General features: G+C 40.4%; 1 protein-coding gene across 1 annotated transcript in view; it reads left to right on the top strand.

The window, feature by feature from the left end:
• The window catches only part of PCNX2 (pecanex 2), a 277,088-nt gene that overhangs the window by 14,538 nt on the left and 235,699 nt on the right, over positions 1 to 26,851 (top strand). The window contains exons 2-8 of the mRNA XM_007466993.1: positions 2,915 to 3,120; positions 4,313 to 4,433; positions 5,094 to 5,130; positions 12,390 to 13,664; positions 20,876 to 21,023; positions 21,149 to 21,288; positions 23,858 to 23,951. Coding sequence (XP_007467055.1) covers positions 2,915 to 3,120; positions 4,313 to 4,433; positions 5,094 to 5,130; positions 12,390 to 13,664; positions 20,876 to 21,023; positions 21,149 to 21,288; positions 23,858 to 23,951 — 2,021 coding nt within the window. The remainder of the gene's footprint in view (positions 1 to 2,914; positions 3,121 to 4,312; positions 4,434 to 5,093; positions 5,131 to 12,389; positions 13,665 to 20,875; positions 21,024 to 21,148; positions 21,289 to 23,857; positions 23,952 to 26,851) is intronic.

Below are 26,851 nucleotides of genomic sequence, written 5' to 3'. Positions count from 1 at the left end.
TTAGGACTCCGTGCTTATGGTGCAAGGGGCATGGGTTCCATCCCTAGTCGGGGAACTAAGATCCCACTAGCCAGCCAAAAAATAAGAAAATAAATAAAATAAAAATAAAATAATATAAAATAATTCTCCTTTAAAAAATAATTTGTATATGACAGTTTGCTAATCTGTTCTCATAGACATTTGCTGGGGTTTATTTATTTATTTTTATTTTTTTATTTTTTTGCGGTACGCGGGCCTGTCACCGTTGTGGCCTCTCCCGCTGCGGAGCACAGGCTCCGGACGCGCAGGCCCAGTGGCCACGGCTCACGGGCCCAGCCACTCCGCGGCATGTGGGATCCTCCCGGACCGGGGCACGAACCCCCGTCCCCTGCATTGGCAGGCGAACGCCCAACCACCACGCCACCAGGGAAGCCCGCTGGGGTTTATTTTTTATTAAAAACTTTTTTTATCTGCCTTCTTTTTCTCCCCACTTTTACTGAGAAATAATTGACACACAACACTGTATAAGTTTAAGGTAGACATCCTGATGGTTTGATTCACATATATTGTGAAATGATTATCACAGCTAAGCATAGGCTTAGTTAACATCCATCATCTCATATAGATACAGTACAAAGAGAAGAAGAAAATTCTTGCGATGAATTAGGATCTACCCTCTTAACAACTTTCCTATATATCATACAGCAATGTTAATTATAGTCATCATATACATGGCATCCTTAGTACTTATTACTCTTGTAAGTTTAGACCTTTTCACCACCTTCCTTCAGTTTCCCTCCTCCCACCCCCTGTCTCTGGCAACTATAAATCTGATCTCTTTTTCTATAAGTTTGGTGTTTTTCTTTTTGTTTTAAACTAATATAAATTTGTATTTCACTTATATTTAAATAAATTTCATGTAAGTGAGATCATACAGTATTTGTCATGTCTTTCTCTGACTTACTTCACTCAGCATCATGTTGGTTTTAGCATTTGCTGGGTTTTATTGCTTCTTTATCAGTTTCTTCAAACTTACTCTCTAGCTTTAGCTTACATTTATTGATATTATTATTTTTTTAATTTATATTTTATTGAAGCAGAGTTGATTTACAATGTTGTGTTAATTTCTGCTGTACAGCAAAGTGATTCAGTTTTACACATTCTTTTTCATATTCTTTTCCAGTATGGTTTATCACAGGATATTGAATATAGTTCTCTGTGCTGTACCATAGGACCTTGTTGTTTATCCACTCTATATATAATAGTTTGCATCTGCTCATCCCAAACTCCCACTCCTTCCCTCCCCCAGCCCCCTCCCCCCTTGGCAGCCACAAATTTGTTCTCTATGTCTGTGAGTCTGTTTTGTAAATAAGTTCATTTGTATCATTTGTTTTTTAGGTTCCACATATAAATGATCTCATACGATATTTGTCTTTCTCTTTCTGACTTACTTCGCTTAGTATGATCATCTCTGGGTCCATCCATTTTGCTGTAAATGGCATTATTTCATTCTTTTTTATTAGCCTACACTTTTTTAGACCTGAAATATACAGACATGTTAAGGAAAAGTGATGGGGGCTATTAATGGCCTCTCCTCTCTGTCTCTCTTCAACTTGACTATATATTCCTTGAGGTTCTTCACAACTTCTCATGAGGAGGTACATGTGTAAATGTGGAGCTTATCTGCTTCCAGGGAGGGGAACTGACTTTATATATTTCTATCCATCTGATATTTATCTTATTTAATCATTCTGTCATTCACTTATTTATGAATTCATATTTATTTGTGGACTTTTATCCGTGTGAAATGAAAACAAGTCAGTGATGGTGAAAATTCTTCACTTTGGCTTTTACTGTAGGTGATTGTTTCCCCTTTGTTGGTTGTTCCTTTGGTTTGGCTATTCTGTTTTAGGAACGGTCTTACCCAGATGGTAAATTGTTAGATAGGACCAGGGCAGGTTGTGCAGGGGCTGCATGGGAGCAGAAGGGGGCCGGGCCATGTGGCCTCTGAGCCTCGCTGTGTTCCAGGTTGCAGCACTGGCTGGAATCATTACTGGACTTATGAGATCCTTCTGGGAGATGCATTGCTAAAAGGGTCTCGCTGTTTATTGAGGTTGTCCTTAGTATCATCTTGGGACCCTCAGGAATTCATTTCTATCCCAGAAGATAAGAATTTCATTTAGGAAGGACCAGAGAACCTGCTATGGTCCACGGTCTGTGAGAGAAATAGGAAGGGATGTGGGGTATCCTACAGAGTGGGACAATTACATGGATCCCAGTGATTCGTTTTGTTTCTTGAGGGGATTGGACAGAATTGAGCTGACCTTCACCATGATCTCCATGCAAAGATCCTTTGCCACTTTTGGAAATGTCCCTCTGCCTTTGAGAGGCAGTATACCCTCTTATGGCCCTTGCCTACATCATGCCACTAGAGAAGTCCATGGCTTGATGATATTAACCCAATGGGAAATCAGGGAGGAAAGGAAGGGGGCGTTACACTAGCCTTTCTCCTTCCCTTTGTTCTCTGCAAGGCTGTTTGTGTTTTGTTGAAGAAAACAGCATCTCAGAGGTCTTCCTCTGGCCTTGAAGACCATATGCACGGGAAGACCAGACTAGCCTGTAGAAAAGAGCTGGTAGAAAATGGAGACTCTCACTATAACGTATCTTTGGTTCTATGGGGTTCCTGTCTGCAAATCACATGTTGGTCACTGCAGCTAGTACCAGCACCTGAAAAATAAGAAAGACTTTAAAAAAAAACAAAAAGGTAGTAGCTCTTTCTCTTCAGGTATTACGAACAGGAAAAGTTATAAAACTAATAAAATTTGAAATCTCACCCAATTTATGCTCAGTAAATAGTTTAAAAATACTTTCAGATTTAAGACCAGAGGTAATCCTACAAGCAAATACATTTTTTCCTTTCTTTTCTCTTCTCTAGGCTTTTCCTCCAAATGCCATCACTGTATTTTTTTACTGCAGCTCAGTGACAATATTCTTCACAATAATCAAATTGGTCAGTTACCGCCTACACCTCATGTTTGATAAAGGAGAAGTGATTCAGCAGAGGCCCTCCAGAAAGAAAGAAAAGCCAAATAAAGACAAAGAGGCCATCAGTGACCACATAACCAATCATAAAAATACAGGGTAACATTTCTCATTAATGCATTAGTTCATAATTTAAAGGTTTTAATTTGGATTAAAATAATTTTTCTCATGTATGAGTTGTTTGTGAAAATATGCCAGGAGAGGCAGACACAAATATGTGCATTTTTCTTATATTTAAACATATGCTTAGGCATAAAAATAATGCCTAAGTTGATAGGCATTTTATGATAATGCCTTACCGTTGATAATCCAGATGGTTTAACTGACTATTTAATATGACCTTATACCATGCTCTGAAATTCATTTGCATTAGGCTTAGCGTAGCAGAATATTTCACTTCAGTATTTTTATCTCATCATCTCAATGCTTAGTGCACGCCAGAGTATTTTCAGAAAGAACATTTGTGTTTGTTAATATAAAAGTAATACATTGCATAGAACTAAAATATTAAGAGTAATTCTCAAGTGAGCATTCATCACTGTTCTTGGTCTTATTTCTGATAGTTCCTTAAGAGAGCATGTCTTATTTTAAAGTAATGTTTATTAGCTTTTGAAAATAAAATTTGTATACCGTGAATTCTTCCCCATTTTTGTACATATATATTTTTTAATTGAAATATAGTTGACTTACAATGTTGTGTTAGTTTCAGGTGTACAACAACAAAGTGATTCAGTTATGTGTGTGTGTGTGTATGTGTATATATATATATATATATATATATATATATATATACATTCTTTTTCAGATTCTTTTCCCATATAGGTTATTACAAAATATTGAGTATAATTCCCTGTGCTATCCAGTAGGTCCCTGTTGTCTATCTCTTTTAGACATGGTAGTGTGTATATGTGACTCCCAAATTCCTAATTTATCCCTCCCCCTCCTTTTCCCCTTTGGTAACCATAAGTTTGTTTTCTAAGTCTGTGAGTCTGTTTCTGTTTTGTATATAAGTTCATTTGTGTCATATCATAGATTCCACATATAAGTGATACCATATGGTATTTGTCTTTCTCTGTCTGACTTACTTAGTACGATAATCTCCAGGTCCATTCATGTTGCTGCAGATGGCATTCTTTCTTTCTTTTTTTATGGCTGAGTAATATTCCATTGTGTATACCATGAATTGGACAAAGTGGAATCAAGGAAAAAAAATTGTTTGAGGACTAATGTCAAAAGAGCCATAGTTTTATTTGATAATATCACTGCCCCTGTGTTTCTCATGGTGGCTTAGCAATAATGGGCGGATTAACAACGGCAAAAAGGAAGAGGCCAGTCGAACCCTCTCCACGCCTCCCGTCCACGGCAGCTCCAGAGGACAGAGCATAAACTCTCATCATTCATCTGGGCTCCTGGTTAGTGGTCTGTTTTCTGTTTCACTCTCCTCATGCTGCTGGAGTGTTGATCATGTAAGTGTGCAATGGTGGTGACTGCAACTTAGGTGCACTGGTTGTAAATATTGGCCTTTGGGTGGCAATGACCTGAGGGGAGCACATGGACCATGACATAAACACCCAGTCACCTGTTCCAAGCACACCCACCGGCCTTCTCTGCAGTCTGCCTGCCCTGCCAGGACTGCACCACGGCCAGAAGAACCCATAAGCACACCTTCACTGCCCTCTCCCTGGTCCTGTCTGTCATTCATCTCAATCATCGTATTTGCAATGCCTTTCTCTGGAATCCACTCCACCACTCCACATGAAATCATACTTAAATCACCTTTATTCTAGATTCACTTTCTTGGGCTCTATTCACTATAGTCTGAAGTAGCCCATTATTTTTTCTCCTTACTTTCTTAATTACCAAACTCCCTTTTCTCACAGCATTGTGGGCTTGGTTGGATGTCTACTCTCTAGATATTTTTGTGTCCATCTTTGACACTCTGTTGTGTCTTTCCCATGTGCCATTGAGAGGAACAGTGGCTGCTGACTGCCTGGAAGTTGGCAGGGAGCTGAGTCATATTGACTGATTTTTTTTTTTTTTATTGATTGATTTTTGTTCTTTAATTTATTTAGGAGCTGCCAGCACAGGAAACAGTGGAAGATCTCAAAGGTAGAGTGCTTATTCTCATCGTTTAATATTTATTCACAGCATTATCTTCAGTGAAGCGAAAAATAATTTTCATAGAGCAGAATGCCAGTGAATTCATTCAGAATTAGAACTGTACCCAAGATTGCAGTTATGTTTTACCTTCATTTCTTTAGCTCTTCATTTTCATTATTTCTTATCAGAATTTGTATATCATGTCTACGTTCAGACTGTGATATTGTACTGATTATATTTCATTGTCCTTTCTCCAGTCTGTGACTCCTTTCATACAACTCATAATAGCAGATATAAAATAGGATAAATTCATCATCGACACAGTATACTTTTTATTATAGTACTTACACTGAAAAATGATGGAGGAAATGACATTGCATTCTGTGTATATGCATTTCTGTCAAGTTACAAATTTTGTTCCTGAAATTTTCTTTTAACCCTCCCACCACAAATATTTGTTTTACTTTTTTACTAAGATTTCATTTTATTGTCTTCTTTTTTTAGTTATTTCTGAGATATATATTTTAAAGTAATAACTAGAATTATGACTTATAACATTATACCAGAACATATAAGATTTTTAGAAATTTCATGTAATGTCTGAAACATTTATATTAACATATTTCCATACAAATAATCAAAAGAAAGTTTAGTATTAGTTGTTTTTTTGTTTGTTTGTTTGTTTGTTTGTACTGCAGGTTCTTATCAGTCATCAATTTTATACACATCAGTGTATACATGTCAATCCCAATCGCCCAATTCAGCACACCACCATCCCCACCCCACTGTGGTTTTCCGGTCTTGGTGTCCATATGTCTGTTCTCTACATCTGTGTCTCAACTTCTGCCCCGCAAACTGGCTCATCTGTACCATTTTTCTAGGTTCCAAATACATGTGTTAATATACGATATTTGTTTTTCTCTTTCTGACTTACTTCACTCTGTATGACAGTCTCTAGATCCGTCCACGTCTCAATAAATGACTCAATTTCGTTCCTTTTTATGGCTGAGTAATATTCCATTGTATATATGTACCACAACTTCTTTATCCATTGGTCTGGCAGTGGGCATTTAGGCTGCTTCCATGACCTGGCTATTGTAAATAGTGCTGCAGCGAACATTGGGGTGCATGTGTCTTTTTGAATTACGGTTTTCTCTGGGCATATGCCCAGTAGTAGGATTACTGGATCATATGGTAATTCTATTTTTAGTTTTTTAAGGAACCTCCATATTGTTCTCCATAGTGGCTGTATCAATTTGCATTCCCACCAACAGTGTAGGAGGGTTCCCTTTCCTCCACACCCTCTCCAGCATTTGTTGTTTGTAGATTTTCTGATGATGCCCATTCTCACTGGTGTGAGGTGATACCTCATTGTAGTTTCGATTTGCATTTCTCTAATAATTAGTGATGTTGAGCAGCTTTTCATGTGCTTCTTGGCCATCTGTATGTTTTCTTTGGAGAAATGTCTATTTAGGTCTTCTGCCCATTTTTGGATTGGGTTGTTTGTTTTTTTAATATTGAGCTGCATGAGCTGTTTATATATTTTGGAGATTAATCCTTTGTCCGTTGATTTGTTTGCAAATATTTTCTCCCATTCTGAGGGTTGTCTTTTCGTCTTGTTTATGGTTTCCTTTGCTGTGCAAAAGCTTTGAAATTTCATTAGGTCCCATTTGTTTATTTTTGTTTTTATTTCCATTACTCTAGAAGGTGGATCAAAAAAGATCTTGCTGTGGTTTATGTCAGAGTGTTCTTCCTATGTTTTCCTCTAAGAGTTGTATAGTGTCCGGTCTTACATTTAGGTCTCGAATCCATTTTGAGTTTATTTTTGTGTATGGTGTTAGGGAGTATTCTAATTTCATTCTTTTACATGTAGCTGTCCAGTTTTCCCAGCACCACTTACTGAAGAGACTGTCTTTTCTCCATTGTATATCTTTGTCTCCTTTGTCATAGATTAGTTGAACATAGGTGCGTGGGTTTATCTCTGGGCTATCTTGTTCCATTGATCTATGTTTCTGTTTTTGTGCCAGTACCATATTGTCTTGATTACTGTAGCTTTGTAGTATAGTCGGAAGTCAGGGAGTCTAATTCCTCCAGCTCAGTTTTTTTCCCTCAAGACTGCTTTGGCTATTCGGGGTCTTTTGTGTCTCCATACAAATTTTAAGATGATTTATTCTCGTTCTGTAAAAAATGCCATTGGTTATTTGATAGGGATTGCATTGACTCTTTAGATTGCTTTGGGTAGTATAGTCATTTTCACAGTATTGTTTCTTCCAGTCCAAGAACATGGTATATCAGTCCGTCTGTTGGTATCATCTTTAATTTCTTTCATCAGTGTTTTCTGCATACAGGTCTTTTGTCTCCCTAGGTAGGTTTATTCCTAAGTATTTTATTCTTTTTGTTGCAGTGGTAAGTGGGACTGTTTCCATAATTTCTCTTTCAGATTTTTCATCATTAGTGTATAGGAATGCAAGAGATTTCTGTGCATTAATTTTGTATTCTGCTACTTTACCAAATTCATTGATTAGCTCTAGTAGTTTTTTGGAGGCGTTTTCAGGATTCTCTATGTATAGTATCATGTCACCTGCAAACAGTGACAGTTTTACTTCTTCTTTTCCAATTTGTATTCCTTTTATTTCTTTTTCTTCTCTGATTGCCGTGGCTAGGACTTCCAAAACTATGTTGAATAATAGGGGTGAGAGTGGACATCCTTGTCTTGTTCCTGATCTTAGAGGAAATGCTTTCAGTTTTTCACCATTGAGAATAATGTTTGCTGTCGGTTTGTCGTATGTGGACTTTATTATGTTGAGGCAAGTTCCCTCTGTGCCCACTTTCTGGAGGTTTTTCTTTTTTTTTTTTTTTTTTTTTTTTTGTGGTACGTGGGCCTCTCACTGTTGTGGCCTCTCCCGTTGCGGAGCACAGGCTCCGGACGCGCAGGCTCAGCGGCCATGGCTCACGGGCCCAGCCGCTCCGCGGCACGTGGGATCTTCCCGGACCGGGGCACGAACCCGTGTCCCCTGCATCGGCAGGCGGACTCTCAACCACTGCGCCACCAGGGAAGCCCTCTGGAGAGTTTTTTATCATAAATGGGTGCTGAATTTTGTCAAAGTTTTTTCTGCATCTATTGAGATGATCATATAGGGTTTTTATTCTTCAGTTTGTTAATATGGTGTATCACATTGACTGATTTGCATATATCGAAGAATCCTTGCATCTCTGGGATAATCCCACTTGATCGTGGTGTACGATCCTTTTAATGTATTGTTGGATTCTGTTTGCTAGTGTTTTGTTGAGGATTTTTGCATCTATATTCATCAGTGATATTGGTCTGTAATTTTCTTTTTTTGTAGTATCTTTGTCTGGTTTTGTTATCAGGGTGATGGTGGCCTCAGAGAATGAGTTTGGGAGTGTTCTTTCCTCTGCAATTTTTGGAAGAGTTTGAGAAGGATGGGTGTTAGCTCTTCTCTAAATATTTGATAGAATTCACCTGTGAAGCCATCTGGTCCTGTACTGTTGTTTGTTGGAAGATTTTTTAATCACAGTTTCAATTTCATTACTTGTGGTTGGTCTGTTCATATTTTCTGTTTCTTCCTGGTTCAGTCTTGGAAGTTTATACCTTTCTAAGAATTTGTCCATTCCTTCCAGGTTGTCCATTTTATTGGCATAGAGCTGCTTGTAGTAGTCTCTTAGGATGCTTTGTATTTCTGTGGTGTCTGTTGTAACTTCTCCTTTTTCATTTCTAATTTTATTGCTTTGAGTCCTCTCCCTCTTTTTCTTGATGAGTCTGGCTAATGGTTTATCAATTTTGTTTATCTTCTCAAAGAACCAGTTTTTAGTTGTATTGCTCTTTGCTATTGTTTTCTTTGTTTCTATTTCATTTACTTCTGCTCTGATCTTCATGATTTCTTTACTTCTGCTAACTTTGGGTTTTGTTTGTTCTTCTTTCTCTAGTTCCTTTAGGTGTAAGGTTGGATTATTTATTTGAGATTTTTCTTGTTTCTTTAGGTAGGCTTGTATAGCTATAAACTTCCCTCTTAGAACTGCTTTTGCTGCATCCCGTAGGTTTTGGATCACTGTGTTTTCATTGTCATTTTTCTCTAGGTATTTTTTGATTTCCTCTTTGATTTCTTCAGTGATCTCTTGGTTATTTAGTAACATATTGTTTAGCCTTAATGTGTTTGTGTTTTTTATGTTTTTTTCCCTGTAATTCATTTCTAATCTCATAGAGTTGTGGTCAGAAAAGATGCTTGATATGATTTCAATTTTCTAAAATTTACTGAGGCTTGATTTGTGACCCAAGATGTGATATATCCTGGAGAATGTTCCATGAGCACTTGAGAAGAAAGTGTAATCTGCTGTTTTTGGATGGAATGTCCTATAAATATCAGTTAAATCTATCTGGTCTGTTGTGTCATTTAAAGCTTCTGTTTCCTTATTTATTTTCATTTTGGATGATCTGTCCATTGCTGTAAGTGAGGTGTTAAAGTCCCCCACTATTATTGTGTTACTGTCGATTTCCTCTTTTCTAGCTGTTAGCAGTTGCCTTATGTTTCGAGGTGCTCCTATGTTGGGTGCATATATATTTATAATTGTTATATCTTCTTCTTGGATTGATCCCTTGATCATTACGTAGTGTCCTTCCTTGTCTCTTGTAATATTCTTTATTTTAAAGTCTGTTTTATCTGATATGAGTATAGCTACTCCAGCTTTCTTTTGATTTCCATTTGCATGGAATATCATTTTCCATCCCCTCAGTTTCAGTCTGTATGTGTCCCTAGGTCTGAAGTGGGTCTCTTGTAGACAGCATCTATATGGATCTTGTTTTTGTATCCCTTCAGCGAGCCTGTGTCTTTTGGTTGGAGCATTTAATCCATTCACGTTTAAGGTAATTATCAATATGTATGTTCCTTTGACCGTTTTCTTCATTGTTTTGGGTTTGTTTTTGTAGGTCCTGTTCTTCTCTTGTGTTTCTCACTTAGAGAAGTTCCTTTAGCATTTGTTGTAGAGCTGGGTTGGTGGTGCTGAATTCTCTTAGCTTTTGCTTGTCTGTAAAGCTTTTGATTTCTCCATCAAATCTGAACGAGATCCTTGCTGGGTAGAGTAATCTTGGTTGTAGGTTCTTCCCTTTCATCACTTTAAGTATATCATGCCACTCCCTTCTGGCTTGTAGAGTTTCTGCTGGGAAATCAGCTGTTAACCTTATGGGAGTTCCCTTGTATGTTATTTGTCGTTTTTCCCTTGCTGCTTTCAGTAAGTTTTCTTTGTCTTTAGTTTTTGCCAATCTGATTAATATGTGTGTTGGTGTGTTTCTCCTTGGGTTTATCCTGTATGGGAATCGCTGCGCTTCCTGGACTTGGGTGACCATTTCCTTTCCCATGTTAGGGAAGTTTTCGACTATAATCTCTCCAAATATTTTCTCGGATCCTTTCTCTCTCTCTTCTCCTTCTGGGACCCCTATGATGCAAATGTTGTTGCGTTTAACGTTGTCCCAGAGGTCTCTTAGGCTGTCTTCATTTCTTTTCATTCTTTTTTCTTTATTCTGTTCTACAGCAGTGAATTCCACCATTCTGTCTTCCAGGTCACTTATCCGTTCTTCTGCCTCAGTTATTCTGCTATTGATTCCTTCTAGTGTAGTTTTCATTTCAGTTATTGTATTGTTCATCTCTGTTTGTTCTTAATTCTTCTAGGTCTGTTAAAAATTTCTTGCATCTTCTCAATCTTTGCCTCCATTCTTATTCTGAGGTCCGGGATCATCTTCACTATCATTATTCTGAGTTCTTTTTCTGGAAGGTTGCCTATCTCCACTTCATTTAGTTGTTTTTCTGGGGTTTTATCTTGTTCCTTCATCTGGTATATAGTCCTCTGCCTTTTCATCTTGTTTATATTTCTGTGAATGTGGTTTTTGTTCCACAGGCTGCAGGATTGTAGTTTTTCTTGCTTTTGCTCTTTGCCTTCTGGTGGATGAGGCTATCTAAGAGGCTTGATGAGAGGCTCTGGTGGTGGGTAGAGCTGACTGTTGCTGTGGTGGGCAGAACTCAATAAAACTTTAATCCACTTTACTGTTGATGGGTGGGGCTGGGTTCCCTCCCTGTTCATTGTTTTGCCTGAGGCAACCCAACACTGGAGTCTACATGGGCTCTTTGGTGGGGCTAGTGACAGACTCTGGGGGCGCTCTCGCCAAGGAGTACCTTCCAAAAGTTCTGCTGCCACTGTCCTTGTCCCCACGGTGAAACAGAGCCAACCCCCGCCTCTGCAGGAGACCCTCCAGCACTAGCAGGTAGGTCGGGTTCAGTCTCCCCTGGGGTCACTGCTCCTTCCCCTGGGTCCTGATGAGCCCACCTCTTTGTGTGCCCTCCAAGAATGGGGTCTCTGTTTCCCCCAGTCCTGTCAGAGTCCTGCAGTCAATTCCCACTAGGCTTCAAAGTCTGATTCTCTAGGAATTCCTCCTCCCGTTGCCGGACCCCCAGGTTGTGAAGCCTGACGTGGGGCTCAGAACCTTCACTCCAGTGGGTGGACTTCTTTGGTATAAGTGTTCGCCAGTCTGTGAGTCACCCACCCACCAGTTATGAGATTTGATTTTACTGTGATTGCGCCCCTCCTACCGTCTCATTGTGGCTTCTCCTTTGTCTTTGGATGTGCGGTGTCTTTTTAGGTGAGTTCCAGTATCTTCCTGTCAATGATTGTCCAGCAGCTAGTTGTGATTCTGGAGTTCTCGCAAGAGGGAGTGTGAGCACGTCCTTCTACTCCGCCATCGTGGTTCCTCCTCCCATTTTATTGTCTTGATTGTCTTCAGAAGGCTTAGAAAAGAACTTTTGGAGGCCTGAATGAACCCCTTCCTTCCTCTGCATTGAAAAACGTCTGCTGAGTTCACATTATTCTTAGCATAAAATCCAAGTTGCTTTTGCTTGTCAAGCCTTATATATCAATATTTTGGACCCTCCCTGCCTTGGTTGAGAAGGATTAAGTAATTTGCCCAATATAACGTAGCTAGTAAATAGCAGAGCCAGGACCTTTCTGACTGCAAATATGTTGTTTAAATCATACTAGTCTGCCTCCCAAGCCCACAAAAGAGGGAAAGCTACAAGCCTGAATTTTGTTTTAAATATAGAGATTTTAAGAACAGTTTCACAGCAGAGGTGCTGTTTTTAGACTAAGCAGCTAATCACATTTGTTGCTGGTGTTATTTTTAGTTTGCTATTATTCGGTCTTGCTCCATGACATAATTCATCCATTCTGGATGTGAATCAAGTTGCTGTTGTTGTTGATTTCAGGTGTCATTGTGTCAGATGACCAACCCGTAGCACCAGTGTCATCTACAGCAGCTGGGATGAAAACGGAAAGCTTACCTGCTTCTAAAGGGCACGTGCCGGAAACCATGACCACGTCAGCAATAGCAGTGAAACCAGTCGTGGCAGAAACTTGCATCAGTGATAAAGGGAAGGAAAAAGGGGTCCAGGGGCAGCCCCCCTTCTGCCACAGATCCGAGGGTGGCTTGGTGGAGAAAAAAGCCATGAAGAAGGTGCCCTACCTGTCTTTGTCTCAGTCCGACTTACTGGAGACAGATGTCTCTTTCCAGCCTTGGGGGAGTGAGAATTCCGTCCTGATTCCAGAACCTGGGAATTATGCCTCCATCAGGGAACAGTTGCAAAGCAAGTCGCCTCAGGACAGCCTGAGCAGTAGCTGCCCTCAGTGTAACACCGTCATCGCCAAACCTGGGCGGGAGCAGGTTTCCCAGCAGGTGCACCCACCCTTGAGCCAGGATGTGGATGACTCAGATAATGAGGTCGCTGTCACTCTTATAGATACTTCTCAACCTGGAGACCTGCTGAGTCTGCACGAGCCCATTAAGATTGTCATCACCATGAGCAGTACCCCCAACTCCATGACAGACTTGGAAAGTTCTCTTCACCTGAAGGTGGTTGGTACTGAGGCAACCGGCTTCACGTGTGATGCCGAGCCAGTTCCCCCAGGGGCCGCTGGTCCTGAGAAACAGATGAGAATTCCCATCATCACCCTTGAGCTGTCTGAGGGTGGAGGAGGCATGGTTTGTCCCGAAGGCAATGGAAGTGACAGGACGCCGGAGAGATTGATGGTGGAGGCGTCTTCCAATCCATGTTCTGGCTATGAATCTGGGGACGGGGGCGATGCCACACAGGACCACAGTCCTTCCCCAGGAGACCCCTGTAAAACCCCGTCACCCACGCCTGATGTGGTCTCCGAGTCTGAGGGGGGCATGGAAGTCCAGGCTAACCTTGACCCATCATCTTGTAGGACCAGCCAGGAAAAGAGACACTCCCAAGTCCTCAGTGTAGACAGCGGGACAGACGTCTTCTTGAGCAAAAGTTCCACAGAAGTTATTAACGATAAAGAACAAACAATGCCAACTTCCAAATCTGACCTGGAGGCCAAGGAAGGACAAATACCAAATGAATCCAACTTCCTGGAATTTGTCTCCCTGTTAGAATCAATGAATACTTCCAAGGTGGTGGTATCCAACCAAAAGAATGAGCCGGCAGAGCAGAGCAAAGACAGCGGGCTTCCTGGAGGTGCGGGCTTCTGTGATTTGATTTTGCAAACAGTGGGATAACTGTTGTGTAATTGTTGGGTGCTTGGTGTCGTCACTGATATTTGCTGAGTGTATCAAAACTAAGCTGTGTGATGAGCATGGATTAAACCTGGCTTATTCCACCAGGAAATTTAAGGCATAGTAATAAAGATTTGGCTTCCCTAGGCAAGAACGTTTATTTCTAAGGAAATGAGCAGTTATATTTCACCATGGTGACAAGACCCCTGAAGGTAGCTCTTCCTTAATGGAATAGATGTGGAACTTTCCTGGCGGTCCAGTGGTTGAGACTTCGCCTCCCAATGCAGGGGGTGCACGTTCGATCCCTGGTTGGGGAGCTACGATCCCATGTGACTCGTGGCCAAAAAAAACCAAAACATAAAACAGAAGCAATATTGTAACAAATTCAATAAGACTTAAAAAAAAATAAATTAAAAAGTAAAGGTATGAAAAAAATAGAATAGATGCATTCTGGGAAAGCTGATTGTAAAGCAAATTTCTATGAAAGGAATCCACTTTTCTGTTGAATTCCATTATATAATCCTCTGTGCTGAATTCTCTGATTACCCCAAGTTGTAAACATAATTATAACAAACACACAGCTCTTAATTTACGCCGGCACCATCCTAAGGATTTTACAGATATTAACACGGGTGACCATCCGTGGTGCTTTGTCCAAAATGGCCCTCATTAACATGTGTTTTGCCAACATAATTATTAATAACGCTGCCTTTCACTCTCAAAAGGGTTCCCAGTTTGAGCAATATATTATACAGTTAGTTTCACTTTCACTCATTTAGTCTTCGTGTAACCTTGCGTTATGGGTCCTGTTATTCCTTTTTTGCAGCTGGTTTTCACTACCTTTCCCAAGTTAGCCTAGTAAGTCTACAACTCAGCTTTGATTCCAGGCAGTCTGGCTACAGAGTCAACACTCATAAATAATAAACTATATTTCCTGTATGAATAGAAGATTCATTCTCTTAATATCTCTGGGCTCAGTTTCCTCCCAGGCAAAGGATGTTACTGGACTAGAGTTTTTTTTTTTTTTTTGTGGCCACTCCACATGGGTTGTGGAATCTTAGTTCCCCGACCAGGGATTGAACCTGGGGCCAAGGCAGTGAAAGTGCTGAGTCCTAACCACTGGACCGCCAGGGAAGTCCCATGGACTAGAGTTTTTACAAAGTCTTAACTTTATTTATTTATTTTTAATTAATTAATTAATTTTATTTTTGGCTGCGTTGGGTCTTCGTTGCTGCATGCGGGCTTTCTCTAGTTGCAGCAAGCGGGGACTACTCTTCATTTCAGTGCACGGGCTTCTTACTGCGGTGGCTTCTCTTGTTGCGGAGCACGGGCTCTAGGCGCACGGGATTCAGTAGTTGTGGCACGTGGGCTCACTAGTTGTGGCACGCAGGCTTCGTTGTTCCACGGCATGTGGGATCTTCCTGGACCAGGGCTCGAACCCGTGTCCCCTGCATTGGCAGGCGGATTCTTAACCACTGCGCCACCAGGGAAGTCCCAAAGTCTTTTAACCTGAAATGTCCATACTTCTCTGATTTTTGAGTACATCATTTCTGCCTAGATCTCTGAGAGCAAATCTATATGGTAGGATTGCTTGCAGGAAGTTGTGGTTCACATGGCAGTAGCATATCTTCGTGCTGTGATTGTCCCTTTGCTGTGCTGCCTGTTCTCTGCTCTTTGGGCCGGTCAGGGGGACCCTTTGGCTCTATGCAGGCAGCTCCCAGCGATTTGCTCTTTTTTCTTTTGTCTTTCTGTTGCTCTGCCAAAAGGCTTGACCTGCTTGTGTCCAGTCTTGCCTAAAAATTCATTAAGTCTGAGTATTTAAGTTATGTAGAGTGAATGCATTCTCCGTGTTACTATGTCTGTGTATCCAAGATTTTGCATATGGAGTAACAAGAACAGGAAAGGTTCAGCTAAACTTTATAACAGACACATGCAGTACAAGAAAGCAGTGGTTACTTTGAGATACTAGACACTTTTTGATACAAGATTTGGATTCTCACCATCTAATTAATATAAAGATTCACACATCTTGACCAGCACTGTCTAATAGAACTTTCTGCAGTGATGGAATTATCCCGTATCTGCTGTCCAGGACAGCAGGTACTGGCCACATGTAGCTATTAAATACTTGAAATGGGGATTGTGCAGCTGAGAAATGGAATTTTTAATTTTATTGAATTTTACTTCATTTAAGTAGCCACATGTGGCTACTGGCTACTGCATTAGGTAATGCTGATCTGGATGATGTGTTTCTTTCCGGGAAGCTGTGTGTGGGGAGGACAGAGCTCTGGGTTTGGAACTTGACAGCCCAGGGCCAAATTTTGGTTTTGCCATCCAGCGGGGTGAGCTTGGACAACTCACCATATCCATCTGAGTCACAGTAGCTTCAGTAAAGCAGGAATAATAATACGTTACAGATTTACCGTGATGATTCAAGTAAGAAAATATGTGAAAAGTCTTGCTACTTGATCAATTTCAGCCTTCTAGTCTGAGTTTCCCCTCAGGCTATATGTGAGGTTTATTTGGTCTGTCTACTTAAGTTTCTGCTCTTAAACATTTCAGCCAGCCACGTTCAATCAGAACAGGGTTGAGTTGGAAACCTAGGGGGTGTGCAAAGAGATGTGGATGCTATGAGGTTTTCTATGGAAGGGAACAGGCTTGGTTGTTGGGAACTTGCAGGTACAACAGGGAGGGAGGAGATGGACTGGATCATATACCTGTTCCAGGCAGGGACAGAGTTTTTTTTTTAATTTAATTTTTTAAAATTACCAAACATTTACTCTTCTTATTGTCCTGGGAATTACTCTCCTGCCTCCTATTTTTTTTTATTGAAATATAGTTGATTTACAATATTATATTTATTTCCGGTATCTAACAGTGATTTACAATTTTTAAAGATTGTACTTCATTTAAAGTTATTATAAAATATTGGCTATATTCCCTGAGCTTTACAATATATCCTTGTAGCTTATTTATTTTAAACATAGTAGTTTGTACCTCTTAACCCCCTACCCCTGTCTTGCCCCTCCCCCCCTCCCTCTCCCCACTGGTCACCACTAGCTTGTTCTCTATATCTGTGAGTCCGTTTCTGTTTTGTTATATTCACTAGTTTTATTTTTTAGATTCCACATATATGTGATAACATACAGTATTTGTCTTCCTCTGTCTGACTTGTTTCACTAAGCATAATAACTACAAGTCCATCCATTTTGTTGCAAATGGCAAAAGTTCATTCCTTTTTATGGCTGAGTAGTGTTCCATTGTAAATAGCTGTGCCACATCTTCTTTATCCATTCACCTGTTGATGGACACTTAGGTTGCTTACATATCTTGGCTGTTGTAGACACTGGTGCTGTGAATACCTTTTCAAATTAGTGTTTTCGTTTTCTTCAGATATATACCCAGGAGTGGGATTGCTGGATCATATGGTGGTTCTATTTTCAGGTTTTTGAGGAATTTCCATACTGCTCTCCATAGTGGCTGTACCAGTTTACATTACCACCAACAATTACTAGGGTTCCGTTTTCTCCATATCCTCAACAACATGTATTATCTGTAGACTTTTTGATGATGGCCATTCTGACAGGTGTGAGGTAACGTCTCATTGTGGTTTTGATTTGCATTTCTCTGATGATTGGCAATGTTGAGCATCTTTTCATGTGCCTGTTGGCCATCTTTATGTCTTCTTTAGAAAAATGTCTATTCATGTCTTCTGCCCATTTTTTGAATCGGGTTGATTTGTTTTCTTGATATTGATTTGTATGAACTGTTTATATATTTTGGATATTAACTCCTTATTGGTCATATTATTTGCAAATATTTTCTCCCAGTCATTAGGTTGTCTGTTTGTTTTGACAATGGTTTCCTTTGCTGTACAAAAGCTTTTAAGTTTAATTAGTCCCATTTGTTTGTTTTTGCTTTTGTTTCCTTTGCCTTAGGAAACAGATGCAAACAATAATACTACGATTTATGTCAAAGAGTGTTCTGCCTATGTTTTCTTCTGGGAGTATTTTGTTTTTTGATCTTACATTTAGGTCTTTAATCCATTTTGAGCTTATTTTTGCATATGGTGTGAAGAAATGTTCTAATCTTTTTCTTTTACATGTGGTTGTCCAGGTATCTTATGGTACTCTTTTTTTCTTTTTTAAATAAATTTATTTATTTTTGGCTACATTGGGTCTTTGTTGCTGCGTGCGGGCTTTCTCTTGTTACGGTGAGTAGGGGCTACTCTTGGCTTTGGTGCGCGGGCTTCTCATTGCAGTGGCTTCTCTTGTTGCGGAGCATGGGCTCTAGGTGCATGGGCTCAGTAGTTGTGGCATGTGGGCTCAGTAGTTGTGGCTCACGGGCTCTAGAGCGCAGGCTCAGTAGTTGTGGCGCACGGGATTAGTTGCTCCACGGCATGTGGGATCTTCCCGGGCCTGGGCTCGAACTCGTGTTCCCTGTGTTGGCAGGTGGATTCTTAACCACTGTGCCACCACGGAAGCCCTCTATGGTGCTCTTATTTCCAACCCAGGTCATCTCCACAAAGGCCTTTGAATTATCTTTAGGTCTTGGGGATATTGTAGAATTTGAGGTTATGGAAAACCACACCCTTATCAACAGCCTTTAAAGCCATGTTTTTGTTTTCTTTTGATACAGCTTTATTTTACTTTGTGGAAATAAACAAAGACTGCTCAAATGAGAAGAAGTAAGGCTATTATTCAGAGCTTGCTACAGCGAGAGTCAGCCACCAGCATTTTGGCAGCAACTCCAAGGCAGGCAGAGGAGTGGGAAAGCTTTGTAGTGGAAGAAAGGAAGGCTTTGGGTGTGATTGCAGGCTGTTGGCCTGGGGAAGCTGGAGGTGGGGTAATTAGAACACCCTATGTGATTGGTTAGGGGAGCATATTTGGCTCCTTCTGATTGGTTGGATTTCTCTGGTTGGAATCAGGGGCAAAAATTAGGGAAGCTCTGTTATTATTCAAGTCCTGGCCATTTGGGACTGATTGTTATAGGGGTTATTATTTGGCTTTCTGAGCTGTTTGCTAGAAATAGTGGTCTGATTTCCTGCAAGTCTGACTTGTACATAGTGTATTGGTTTCCTGGCTGGTTACTGTAGATTATGGGTTGGTTTTCTGGGCTGGTTGCTGTAGATTGTAGGTCAGAGTTCTGTATTTATATATATTGTCTGGCTATTATCCATTCGTATGTTCAGTTTCTTCTAGACTTTCTAAGAAAATAATCATGATGCACGTGAAGATGATTATTGAAGAATTATCTGTAGTATAGAAAAATTGAAAGACCCTAAATTTATAACAGTAGGGGTCTAGTTTAATAAATTATACTTTTAAATGTAGTATATACTTCAGTTTTTGGTTAATATAGAAGAATATCTCATGTAATTAAATATTTATAATACTTTAGGATAAATAGAACAGCTATAAAACAACATTTGTTTTCTAACTGTTCTATTTAGTTTAGTAAATTATATTAATGTAATATTATATAACTTCCATTTTTAGATGATGTAGATGATGTAGGAGAATGTCTAATGTCATTAAATATTTACAATACTTTAAGTCAAATAGAACTGTTATAAATCAACATCTGGATTATGACTTAAATTTTGAAAAAAAAATGATGCCTGTAAAAAAATACTGGTCTGATATGTATCATATTGGCTCCTGTATCAGCATGGTGGGGTTAAGAGTAATTTAAGGTTTTTTTCCTTTTCTCTAGTTTTAAATTACATGGCATTCATGTGTGTTATTTTTAGAAACAGAGAATTCCTATAAACGTGTATTTTTAAAGGGAAAAAGAAAAAAATAACCCATAGGTTGACATATGTAATGTGCCCATTTAAGGGAAGGAGAGACTAAGGTATTAAAAGCGAAGTGAATGGATGAGTCCACATACATGTAGTGTCAAAAGGTAGAGCTGTCTAAACATGCCTCCCTGCAGTTTTTACGTGACGTGATCACTGGCTAAAGCTATTTGTTATGATAGCACTTTCTCACAAATGTGTTTCTTGAAAAATGTGAAAACGTCTATCCTGACAAGCTGTCAAATGAAAGGCAAACATTTTTGTACCAAAGAAATTCTAATTGTTTCACAGATGCACTGGGAATATTTATCTTCAGGACTCACTTGGAAGCCAGCAGTGTTTCTCTAAGTACTTCAAGTCCAAGGATGAAAAACTTTGTTGTATACATGATGATGTGATTTAGACCCCACTTCACCTTTTGAGACAGATCTTGGTGGGCTTTCTGAATGGCATGTCTTGAAAGAGCCTGTAGGTTCAAACCACTCAATCGTGTTCTTCTCTCAGGCAAAAATTTATGCAGAAGAAGATAGCTATTTGGTCATGGGAATACAGAGGACCTTGTGACCTTAAAAGAGGCCATTGGGTGTGTCTTTAGATAAGGACGGCTGACCCTCAGGGGTCATTCCACTTTGCATAATGGTGTAAACTAAGACCCTTGTTCTGGTCCATTATTTAAAGAGGATTCTAAAAATTCAAAAACCCGATATATACCTATTGATCTTGGAATTCTAATTCATCTTAAAATATTCTCAGGGTAAGGTGTAGGCATAGTATCTCACTGAGTCCTCCATAGTGCCAAGGTGTGGTTCAAAGTCAGCTCTACTTAATGAGCATCTACTTTATGAAGAGTCCAATTCTTCCTTCAGCTTGAAAATTTAGATTTTGAGAATGAGTGAGAAGGAAAGACTGATAAGCTTTTAAAATGCAAAATGAGACTTTACTCCAAAATCGCCAGGGTATTTATGCAATTTTTTTCATCGATGCTGTTCATGTATGAGTTATGAACCTTTCAGGACTAAGTTAGCCAAAAGGGTGATTTTCAACTGGGTAAGCCAGTGGTCACTGGAGTATTACAAGGGAGTCCTTGAACCCATATGTAAAGTGATGGTATTTGTAGATGTCTAAATAACATGTCTCTGACACATACACACTTCTGTTTTTCAAAAATATTTAGGTACTTTCATAATTAGTAAAATGAAAATTTATCTAAATAAAATGTATTTAATTTATTTTAAATCTATTTATTCTGAATTCATAGGAGCTATTTAGATTTTCTGTCTCTTCTTGCTTCAGTTTTGGTAACTTGTTTCCAAGTATTTTCACCTTAATTTCTTATTTAATATTATGTTAACACATAAAGCAATGTTTTTCAGATAACTGTTCCCAGGAGAAAAAGGAGGAAATCCTAGAGAGTGAGAAACCCAGTGGACCCAACGCCAAGCAAGGAAAACCAGACGTGCAAAGTCAAGAGCACACCAGCACCAGCCCCGGGCTCACTGAGCCTGCCAAGATCCCAACCCTGTAAGGATAACTTATGTATATAGCTTCATGCTGGTGTAGCCTCATTTACTGGCTGCTTCTTTTAATGCTTTCTTAAGGGTGAGGAGGCGTTCCCCATTGTTTTTGAAATTTTTATGTATGTTAAGTTTCCAGGGCAGTAGACAAAGGCAGATAATCTACAGGGTAACTTCCCAACAAGATAGTTCTGTGTTGCAAGTCATCAGTGGACCTGAAACATCTGTGCAAGATGAGATGGATGCGATGCATGTCTTTATCGATGAACATGGTAAGTCTTTAGAGCTCTTTACTCATGACGTAGAAGGGGGAAGGCTGGCAGCTTTCTCAAGGTCCCATGTGGTCTCTTAGCCTGAGGACAGGTTTTCCCTCTATCTGAAGAGTAGAGTGGTCCTACAAGATCTTTCCTAAACTGAAATGGTATAAAGCAAAGAGGCAGTTACCTAAGGGTGCAAAAAATACATCAATATAAGACACAGAGGGTCCTAATTCAAAGCTATGGCAGCTTGATGCTGAGATACTGGGTATAGTTCCTGGGGAGGGAGCTTGGTGATGCTACTCTTATTGCTTGGGGTGTGCGCTGGCTGTATAACTCACTGCAAAACAAACGCTGAATTCTCTTTTCACTTTTAGCCTTTTAGAAGCAGAAAAAATTTTCGGATTTCTTTCAGTTAGCAAAAACATGTACTAAGGTAGGTCTTTCGTAAAAAATGAGGTGGTGTAAAGCGAACTTACAAAAAGCGGGGGATACCTGTACTAGACTGGAAGAGGAAGGCTTAGTTCTGCTTGTTCACACATAATGTTCTTAGAACAGAGTGTGCGCCCTCCTGCCTCAGGGCCTTTGCACATACCGTGTCCCTGTGCCCACGTTGTGCCATTTATCCTTCGGATCTCAGTTCTAAAGAAAGTTCTTCAGGAAAACCTTTCCTGGATTTCCCAGGTTTAATCAGGTTCCTCTGCTCTTTTGCTTTCCTAACACCCTATCCTTTTCCTTCTTTGAGACTGTTACAGCTTCTAATTGTTTATTGACTTATAATAATTTGATTAGTAACATTTTCTCCCTCACAGTTGTAAACTTTGGGAAGGTAATGCCCAGTTCCTAAGAAATATTCATTGGCTATATGTTGAAAATCTGACCCTGATATATTTTTTTTTTTTTTTTTTTGCGATATGTGGGCCTCTCACTGTCGTGGCCTTTCCCGTTGCCGGATGCGCAAGCTCAGCGCCCATGGCTCACGGGCCCAGCCGCTCCGCGGCATGTGGGATCCTCCCGGACCGGGGCACGAACCCGTATCCCCTGCATCGGCAGGCGGACTCTCAACCACTGCGCCACCAGGGAGGCCCCCCTGATATATTTTTAATACCTTGTTATAAAAAAGATTTTAAAAAGTAATAGAAAGGAAGGACAGAAGGAAGAAAGAAAAAGAAAGAAAGAAAGAGAAAGAAGGAAAGGAAGGAAGAACCATTAAAAGGCAAATTCAAGGTTCCTTAGATAAGGGATATAGGTCTTAGTTTTTGTAGGTCGGGTCTTGGGTTAAGTCCCCTGTAGATCAATATAAACTTATTATTCTACTCTCACAAGGATCCTGGTTTGGATAATAAATGATATATTACCCTCTGTATATAGATCAGCAGTTTATAGTTTGAAGTGCTTCTGCATCTGCAGAAATACAAAGAGACTTTTACATGATGAAGAACGACAGTAGCACTTCTATCAAAGCCTCCAGAGGGGCCGTGGTTGTCATAGTGAATGTTTCTTTTGGGGGTACAACCTTGAAGTTGAGGTCCAGCACTGCAGACTACATTGCAGCTGCTCATAACAGACAAGGTTAATTATGCTTCCCTGTCACCTGAAGAAAGTACGCCTAAAACCTCTTCTGGGGAGAGACGGTTTACATTTACAAAGTGAACTGCTTTTCACACCTCAGTACCCTGAACCACTTTCGCAGGCTAATTTAACTCCGCAAATTAATTCCCTCTCTTGTTTTTCCTCATTACCAGGCTGACATACCAGTCAGCACCTGTGCCAATGCTCATCTGCAAATTCAAAGGTTGGGATGGCCCCTTGTGGTCCACCGATCAAAACCACACACTTAATAAGCCTCTTCTGCACGTGATACAAAAAAACCAAAACAAAACCCAGTTACAGCATATACAGATCATCCTGACACGTGAAGAGAATATACAAAAGAAATGCATTGAAAAGAATATACAGAAGGGGATTAGAAATGGTACAAATTAATCGATGGAAAGCAATTAAGTAATAAGTAACTGAGTCATGTGATATCACTTATATGTGGAATCTTAAAAGATGGCACAAATGGACAGAAACAAACTCACAGACATAGAAAACAAACTTATGGTTACCAAAGTGGAAAAGTGGGGAGGGATAAATTGGGAGTTTGGGATTAACAGATACACACTATTATACATAAAATAGATAGACAACAAGGAGCTACTGTATAGCACAGGGAACTATATTCAATATCTTGTAATAAGCTATAATGGAAGAGAATCTGAAAAAGAATGTATATATATATATATGTATAACTGAATCACTTTGCTGTACACCTGAAACTAACACAACACTGTGAATCAACTATACTCCAATGAAAAATAAGTAACTGAGTCAAACTTGTCTGAGCATATTATCAGAGAGGTACGTCACGATTTTCTTAGCTAAGTTACACATTCTATGGAGAAATACAAAGAATGGACCTAGACTACCAACAATTATCATTAAAATAGTCCAAAATGAGTCCCCTCTAACTTGGAAAAAGTATACGCGGAAATGATCATATACAAATAACTGTGTAATCTTCTTTGCCGAAATTTTGCAGGGGAAATTAAATCCTGTTACTTAAAGTCTGGAAATCAGAAAGAAGGCCCTTCCCAGCATCAGCCATCAAATTATGACGGCTTCTCTCACGCTGGGTAAGTGGGGCTTGTTTTCAGGTTGGGGAAGGTGTCGCGTTGCTGCCCCCAGCAACTTACATGCAACTGACCCTGAGTGTAAATGAAGTGAAGATCCTGGTGTAGAATGAATGTGATAATCCGTCTGTAGGCGGCAAAGCATGTGGGTTTCACGTGAAAGAAAAAGAAAATCAGATATTGTAGAATAATTGAAAAATAAACAGAACCACTTTCATAGTAGCCACTTCCAAAAATGAATATAACACGTAGGCATAAATAGAGGGGAAACCTGTGTACACAATTATGGGAAAGGTGGTGATGCAGCTCAAGAACGCGTTAATAAATTTTTCTCAAGGAACGGACTAGAGATGTGGTTAGTCCTCATCTGCGCCGACAAGCTCTTTTGTAGATAGATGATCTAAACCTCCTTTCTCTTCTCCTTTAGTGTGCGTTGAGTAACTTTCCTGATCACGTTAATTAAGTTGATACTGAATTCGCTTGCGTATCCAGAACATACGTGGATTAATGGTGGCGTTGGGCAAGCTCTAAATCTTATCATTGGTGGACCGAATTCATCCTTCGTCCTGGACTTCAAGATTCTTTGAGGGTAACCCACAGGGCCGTGCCTTAGGGGCTTGCTCTGAGTAAGGGAGGAGGCTTTTCATGTACGTTTCTCTAGAGGTGTGTACGCCTGTTTGAGGATGTATGGAGACCTGTGTCATGTCACGGGGATGCCTTAGGCTTCACGCCTGGAGAAGGGAGGCGTGTAACGCAAGGGAGTTACAGGAACCCTACTTCCAGATTCTGCGGTGCAGCGTTCCTTCCTAAGGTCAAAGTTTCCTTACCAGGTATGCCTGTTCCAGTGTGCCTAGAACAAAGTCTGTTCTTGCCCCTGCAATCTGGCCTCCAGGTGGGATTCTGGCATGTGGCAGCCTTTTAGGGTGTCCTCTGGTCACCCCTGCTGCTTCTCACCTTCTCAGGAATGCTGGTGTCAGCCGTCATGGTAGATCTGATGGGTGCGCTACGTGATAGCTCTCCTGGCCTCACCACCCCACCTGGGCACCGACCCTGAAGCAGCCTGCTCGGGTCCAGAGTCAGTCCTGGGGGGAGACAGGCACCGCCTCCATCACCCACATGCCTTCCACTCTTCCTCTGGCTCCCTCAGGTACCCAAGTTCCAATCAAAACAGACACAACGAAATTCTCCTTCTCCAGCCAGCAAGCATGCAAAGCGCTCATGCCAACGGAGACCCAAGAGGAGAGAGCAGTCTGCCACCCCCATCTTAGTTCCAGCCTCTGAGACATTTTGTTACAGTGGTTTGATGAGTTCAGTCATCTAAGGTGGCAGCTTTCTTCAGACAAAATAATTACATGAGAGCACAGCTTGAAAAGCTGTCCTGTTATTCTACAATCCTCAGTTGAAAGCTGTAGTGTTTTTAAACTAAATTTGGAAGAAAAACACGCCTCCTATTTTATCCCCAAATAAATTTACATGGCTTTTTAATGTTTATTTTCCCAGATAAATGGACTACACTTTTCCCTGAGGAAAGTACTTGAACTGCTTTTGCCGGTTATGCCAGTTAGAATAAGACCACGTATCCAGAGCCTTAAAAAACTAAAAATACACAGTGTGCAGATAGGAATGAAAGAGAGTGCCTATAGGGTTTTCAATAAGTCCCGCTTCCTTAGACCATGCCTCACCAATAGACACCATTAACTCACTTTCTCCCCTTAATTTCTCTCTCTTTATTAGTTTTCCTCCAACTCTTGCTTTCTTTTGTTTCCTCTGCATTTCTTCCCCATGTTAGAGCTCTTTTTTGTTTAACTTGCCCTGCATTTCGAGACCTGCCTGGGCTTAGCTTTGCCACGGTGCATTTACTCTGGTGAAAGAGCTTTTGCCCAGGGTAGGTTTGGGCACTGCTGGACAACACCGAATGTGTTTGTGCTGAGCTTTGCTGTCAAGCCCCGTGGCTTAGAGGAGTCCCAGAATGTCATTACTTTCCTAGATCTGCCTCTTCATGTACATAGAACAGTTAGACCCTTTCTGTTACACATGAGAGAAATCCAAGTCCAACAGTCTTCACCGAAATGGGAATTTGGAGGCCAGGTAACGGAGACGTCTTGGGTAGATGTCTTCAAGGGTGTGGTTTCTCTTTCTCCGTCACCCCTCCCGTTGCTCTGTTTTGACATCACTCTCAAACATTTCACCCTGACAGTCAAAAGATGTCTGCAGCAGCCCCACTTATGTCTTCTCTCACTCATGTCCACTGGGGATAAGATGCTTCTTTCCCATAAACCCCAATTTAAGTCTCACTCTGTATCTCCTTCGTTCTGACTGGGCCACCTGGAACCCTGAACCCAGTTACCGAGGCAGGTACTTGGCTGGGGTCTGTGTTCATACACAGAGCTGGACAGGTTCCCTCTGAGAATGTATGGGAGCAGCTCTTCAGTGGGAAGTTTGGAGTTGGGTGGATGGATGCCGGGCAGCAAAAATAGGCAGATGACACCTGAGGACTCTCCTTCTGGTTAAATGGCAATTGAATTAATGACTGTGCTTCTTTAAAGAGAATAATGATCAAATTTTATAAAAGCAGCTTTCTTTTATAAATGTCCCTGTCTATCTCTTACATTTCTTGTATGTGAACGTTCCGATGGACAGGGTCCTGGCCCACCAGCACCACATGCTAAGTTCTAAGTGCTTGACTCCCTGTTCTTTCCCCAAGGTAAGTTTGACAGGGCATTGGTGTTAAGAGTTCTAGGAAAGAATGGCCCATAGCCACGCACATCTCTTTCTTGTGCCTAAAGATAAAAAAGTAATATACATGTCTGCTATTATATGTGTAGACTATTACTTGAGAATATACATGTCCTCTGTACTATTACTCTTTGAAATAAGTTAGTCCTTTAGAGGGGACTTTGTTC

This window comes from Lipotes vexillifer, unplaced genomic scaffold (genome assembly GCF_000442215.2).
Source record: "Lipotes vexillifer unplaced genomic scaffold, Lipotes_vexillifer_v1.1 scaffold410, whole genome shotgun sequence".
NCBI lineage: Eukaryota > Metazoa > Chordata > Mammalia > Artiodactyla > Lipotidae > Lipotes > Lipotes vexillifer.
The sequence above is the reverse complement of the archived record's forward strand: the minus strand, read 5'-3'. Positions and strand labels throughout refer to the sequence as shown.